The 5,042-nt window shown below is 55.8% G+C and overlaps 3 protein-coding genes across 3 annotated transcripts in view; 1 reads left to right on the top strand and 2 right to left on the bottom strand.

The window, feature by feature from the left end:
- The window catches only part of SDRG_00261 (hypothetical protein), a gene marked incomplete at its 5' end in the record, with an annotated part of 3,670 nt that extends 2,995 nt beyond the window's left edge, over window positions 1-675 (top strand). The window contains one exon of the mRNA XM_008605729.1: window positions 21-675. Within this exon, the coding sequence (XP_008603951.1) occupies window positions 21-497 (477 nt within the window). The 3' untranslated portion in view covers window positions 498-675. The remainder of the gene's footprint in view (window positions 1-20) is intronic.
- A 113-nt stretch (window positions 676-788) lies between these two features.
- Window positions 789-3,883, bottom strand: SDRG_00260 (hypothetical protein). The gene is made up of 16 exons (XM_008605728.1): window positions 3,788-3,883; window positions 3,689-3,734; window positions 3,462-3,637; window positions 3,282-3,417; window positions 3,049-3,233; window positions 2,844-3,004; window positions 2,708-2,801; window positions 2,492-2,656; window positions 2,104-2,444; window positions 1,805-2,058; window positions 1,658-1,755; window positions 1,535-1,612; window positions 1,356-1,484; window positions 1,261-1,307; window positions 1,097-1,220; window positions 789-1,051 (listed from the first exon to the last, which is right to left on the bottom strand). The coding sequence occupies exons 1-16, from the start codon at window positions 3,863-3,865 to the stop codon at window positions 824-826; spliced, it is 2,340 nt and encodes a 779-aa protein (XP_008603950.1). The 5' UTR covers window positions 3,866-3,883; the 3' UTR covers window positions 789-823.
- Window positions 3,884-4,500: 617 nt separating this feature from the next.
- The window catches only part of SDRG_00259 (hypothetical protein), a 2,983-nt gene continuing 2,441 nt past the window's right edge, over window positions 4,501-5,042 (bottom strand). The window contains exon 2 of the mRNA XM_008605727.1: window positions 4,501-5,022. Coding sequence (XP_008603949.1) covers window positions 4,546-5,022 — 477 coding nt within the window. The 3' untranslated portion in view covers window positions 4,501-4,545. The remainder of the gene's footprint in view (window positions 5,023-5,042) is intronic.

The following is a 5,042-nucleotide window of genomic DNA, read 5'->3' as shown; positions in this document are numbered from 1 at the left end:
ACTACGCCACGACGCCCGAGACGACGGCGCCCGTCTACCAGAACGTCGACAACGTCTACTCCAACCACCGCCAGTACTCGAGCTACATGGCGGCGAGTCCGGCGTATGTCGATGTGTGCGACTCGCTCCGCGTCAGCTGGGACATTGCGACGGTCGTGCCGATCGTGAGCACCAAGTGCTTTCCGCAGTCGTGCGTCCTCGCGCAGCTCTCGCAGTGCATGGACATTCCCGAGCCGACGTACACGGCGATCGGGTACGACTATGTCGCGCAGCCCTCCGACGGCTACAGCGGGTACCGCCCGTCCAGCTACCAGCGCCCGTCCAGCTACGCCACGTACAACCAGTACTCGCGGGCGCTCTTTTGGTTGGTCTGGTCGTGGTTGGCGTTGTTGTCTTCGCTGGGCTTTGTCGCCGGCATTGTTGTCGTCGCGGTCGCCCAAGTGGTGCTTCAGGCCCGCAACGTGCGCGACGATGCGAAGGGGTACCGCCTTGTCTAAGCAATTGCGTGAGCCCCTCTATCAGTAACTCTATCATGAATGGTTAATTTGTCTATGCATCCAAACGTTCCTGACGGTAGACCAAGACGCTTTCTTCTAAAGTCTAAAAAGATTTGAAGTCCCTGAATCCCATATGATAGTAATCTACTAGTAGAAGGAGATAGGACCTCCTCTTGTCAACATGGGTGCTTGATGTGTGAATCGACTCGTGCCAGGACCATTGATATTGCCCAAGGTCCCATCGTCGCTACAGCCACTTCCTGAGCTAAATGCTTGCAGTTCAGAAGCCCCTTTGATGACGAAAGAGTTTTTATAAAGATGGTACGCTACGGGTCAACGACGACGACAGAAGACCCGCTGGTTTCCTTGAGCGACTCGAATTGTACTGTGGGCAATGGTGCGACCAGCACGTTGCGCATCGACGACTTGGCTTCCGGCAGCGCGCGCAAAAGGTCGGCGCCGTTGCTGTCAATGATGCGATATGTATCGGCCCGTTTGGCGACGATAAAGGCACCGGCCGCCGACATGGCAAATAGATGCCAGAGCGAGTGAAGCTACGTACTAGAGTCAATGCGACCCAGATGTTATGGTCGATGTACCAGCCAGTAGGACGGCGATGAATTGAAGAACCAGCAGAGCAATGCGCCGAGCCAGAGAATGAGTCCGAGACCGACCATCTTGAGATTAAAGTTGTCGCTGTGGAAGACAAAGAGCTTGCCGATTCTGTGCAAGATTTGAGATTTCGCATGCAGCTTGTTCTTACGTGTAGAACGAGACGCGCCAGCGCGTTCGGTAGGCTGCAATTACAAACTAGAGTTGTCGTGGATGAGCCATGAATGTACAAATTTTCGAACGTACATAGCCCGTCCACGCGACAAGGAGCTGACCAGCACCAAGGCAGCCGACAAATACGAGGTTGATGGACGCGGTGGGGTTGATGGCGAGGAGGACAATTAGCATGACAATACCGACCACTTGCGCCATTGCCTAAGCAGAACGATTACTCATGAGCTTGGGAAGCTAGGATACAAATAGACCTTGGCGCGGGAGCTCACGCCAGAGAGGTGAAAGACGCACAGTAAAATGCTGTTGAACGAGAGGCCAAAGTCGAGGCTCTACGCGGCACTTTGATGCCAAACGCTAAAGAGTTGGGAGTGTACCATTAACGTTGAAAAGGGCAGGGCGCAAAACCAGTTGAGGTCGCACGCGTGGTACAGACTGGACGCGATACCAAGTGACCCGAACAGCACCGCTTCCACTACAGCACACAGTTCTCACCCAGGCTACAATTCTTATACGCAGTGTACCGTGAAGGTGGCGCCGAATCGCAGCAACGGTCGTCGGGACGATGGCAACGTTGGTGATGACGAGGAACCAGCCGTGCCACTGCTCTTCAATGATGACAACTTGATCGCAGAACGGCCCAGCATGACCGTACTCGCAGACACAGCGCGAGTACGCGAGGCCCTGGTACGTCGCCTTGGCCACGCAATAGCCAGAGTCCCCGCACATATTGTCACTGCAGCCTTGGGCTTGGATCACGAGACCTTGTATCCACGATCTAGGCATAGACTTCTACCACCAGTAAATCAGTTCTTCTCCGTACGTTGACTGTGTGGTTTGGACCGCAATGTACCACGTTCCGATAGGTGGGAAGCGCAGGGGCGGCCACGAGAGCGTGACAGCCGATCCATTCAAATGGACTGCCGCTACCTCATCTTGTACTAGAGTGCTCTGGCTCGTGAACGCGCTGCTGACACTCGATGACACCCCGCTTGTCACAGCTGCTCGCGCGCCATCCAAGCGATAGGCGTAGCGCGCCTCGGACGGGTACTCGTCGATGCCGATGAGCATGACAAGCGACGCGACGGGGAAGGCTGCCGGCACAATCACGTGAAAACCGAGGTTCGTTCCCGCCATATCAGGTATGAGTTGCATGGTGTAGCCCTAGATATACACTATTTCGAAGGTGCGTCAGGAGTGCGTGCGCGTACCAAGCCGTAGGTCGACGTCGTGACTGACACGTTGACCATAGGGTTGCTTGCCATGTACCATCGGTCGACAACGCTGAGGGACCGCGTAGGGTTGAAAATGATTTCGTCGAGCTGGATCCAGTCAGTGTTGCAGTCGTTCACTGTCGTCAAGGAAGCACTACAGCCCTTCTCACGAAATGGTATGTTGTCGAAGGCCTGTCCTTGCATAAGCGATACCTGGACTGTGTACGTGACGTTGAACTTGGTGCCCCGAGAGTTGGAGCACAGTGTCATGTCGGGGGTGTCGAGGTAAAGTAATAGGTACCACACCCTATCACGTTGATGACATACCAGTTTTTAGTGATGGTTCAACCCTTCGGGGGGCGAGAGAACGTTCATGCGGTAGGTGCGGCGTCCGAGGGCGCCTTGGCCGCTCATAAATGCAGCCGTGGACGCGTCCAACGGGTTGGCACGGTCGTGGTAGAGTGCGTAGAAGAATGACTGGGGAGTCCCCGGGGCCTTGGAGAGTGATATCTATGTCAACGCATATGTTCCAAAACAGCTGGTTTCGATCGTACGTCAATGGCGAACGATGCCTCGGGCGAGAGTGCGAGAGCATACAACGCGATAAACTGATTCGGGTCAAAGCACCCAGAGGCACTTGGCATGGCACTGCTCGCAGCTTGCGCGGCGTTGACGACAGTGCTTGTCTCCTCTGGCGCAAACGCCACGAGGGGCCACGCAAAATAGGCGCACTCGGACCCTAAACAACTTGGTACATAGTATCTGCCAAAGAGCTAGGCTCTCGTACCGAGGTGGGTCGTGTCGAGACACCCTTGGAATTGCAGAACCATGTGGTACCATACATTGATAGTCGGCCCGATGCCAAAGTCCATGATCGAGCTCTCAAGGGCGCCCCCCCAGACAGCAATAAAATAGCGACCGAGCTACCTCGAATGTAAACATATTTCCATCGTATGTGTGGACGTACCCGAAGGTCGGGGATCGTCTGCGTGAGCCAGTACGACTCGGACGTGCCATTGAAGCGAACGTCGTAATCCGTGGTTGTCGGGAGACCACCGTGCTTGAGCAAGAGCACGGGGGGCACGCGACCGTGGAGGTCACTGCGCGCAAACGTCAGCACGACCTGCGCTGTGCCGGGGCGCACTAGATCGAGGCACACCTTTGAATTCGAGACCGTTGACACAAAGCACGCACCGTCAAAGGAGGCATACTCGATGCCATCGGTCCGCACCTTGCCATACTATAGAGCGCAACCGTCATAACAAGACCACACAGATAGCTCTGACAGCGTACAATGAACTCGTTGGCTTGAGTCGGAGCATTCTGCGCTGATGTGGTAGCGAGGAGGGCCAGCAGCCAGCACATGGCCATGGCGATGCACCGTAGAAAGGACATGCTAACCAGAGTGAAACGGACGGCCACATAGGCAGCGCGGTTTCAGAAAAGGCGGCGCGGCGGTCGCCACGTACACCAGGCATTCGTCGATGGCCGCCAGCGCACATTGCCATGGGTCGAACCCGCGACACTTTCTACTTATCAATCGTTCAAGCTACATGATCGTGCTTGAGCCTAACTGCAGCTCCTTGACCGTCTGTCTGAACGCAGAGTACCACCTTGCACTACACTTGGATAGTTAATCCATAAAATTCGTAAGACGCATTTCAACAACGACGACACTATAGTAGGACACTAGACGAGATTTCAAATGTGGTGGCCAATTCGAGGACCTGACGAGGGTCAGGGTGATTCGTCAACATCATACCTTGAACCATACATATATGAACGTATTTCGCGTTATCTTCGTTATTGCAAACACTTCGATACCAGGGACTGGCAATTTCTCATTCTTCATTCACTCGCCGGGCCGTGGCTGCGCAGGCGGCGGCGCGGAGGCTCGTCCTGCTCTTCTGTACTCGACCTATGCTTGTGGCCGCGGGTAAGGTACCATAACCGTTTCTGATCCAATGGATTCAAAGTTCCGCGTACGAGTTATGCATAGACAATTTGACCATTCATGATAGAGTTACTGATAGAGGGTCTCACGCATTTGCTTAGACAAGGCGGTACCCCTTCGCATCGTCGCGCGCGTTGCGGGCCTTGAGCACCACTTGGGCGACCGCGACGACAACGATGCCGGCGACAAAGCCGATCGCAGAGAGCAGTGCCAACGACGAGCCTTCCAAGCCCAAGGTCGCCCGCGAGTACTGGTTGTACGTGGCGTAGCTGGACGGGCGCTGGTAGCTGGACGGGCGGTATCCGCTGTAGCCGTCGGAGGGCTGCGCGACATAGTCGTACCCGATCGCCGTGTACGTCGGCTCGGGAATGTCCATGCACTGCGAGAGCTGCGCGAGGACGCACGATTGCGGAAAGCACTTGGTGCTCACGATCGGCACGACCGTCGCAATGTCCCAGCTGACGCGGAGCGAGTCGCAGACATCGACGTACGCCGGACTCGCCGCCATGTAGCTCGAGTACTGGCGGTGGTTGGAGTAGACGTTGTCGACGTTCTGGTAGACGGGCGCCGTCGTCTCGGGCGTCGTGGCGTAGT

Source organism: Saprolegnia diclina (genome assembly GCF_000281045.1).
Source record: "Saprolegnia diclina VS20 unplaced genomic scaffold supercont1.1, whole genome shotgun sequence".
Classification (NCBI taxonomy): domain Eukaryota; phylum Oomycota; class Saprolegniomycetes; order Saprolegniales; family Saprolegniaceae; genus Saprolegnia; species Saprolegnia diclina.
The sequence above is the reverse complement of the archived record's forward strand: the minus strand, read 5'-3'. Positions and strand labels throughout refer to the sequence as shown.

Coding starts and splice junctions, on each gene's coding strand:
- SDRG_00260 (XM_008605728.1), bottom strand. CDS start 3,865: ATGGCCATGTGCTGGCTGCTGGCCCTCCTCGCTACCACATCAGCGCAG. Junction 1,485..1,534: donor GCGTGAGCTCCCGCGCCAAG/GTCTATTTGTAT, acceptor CGTTCTGCTTAG/GCAATGGCGCAAGTGGTCGG. Junction 1,221..1,260: donor TGGCGCGTCTCGTTCTACAC/GTAAGAACAAGC, acceptor AATCTTGCACAG/AATCGGCAAGCTCTTTGTCT.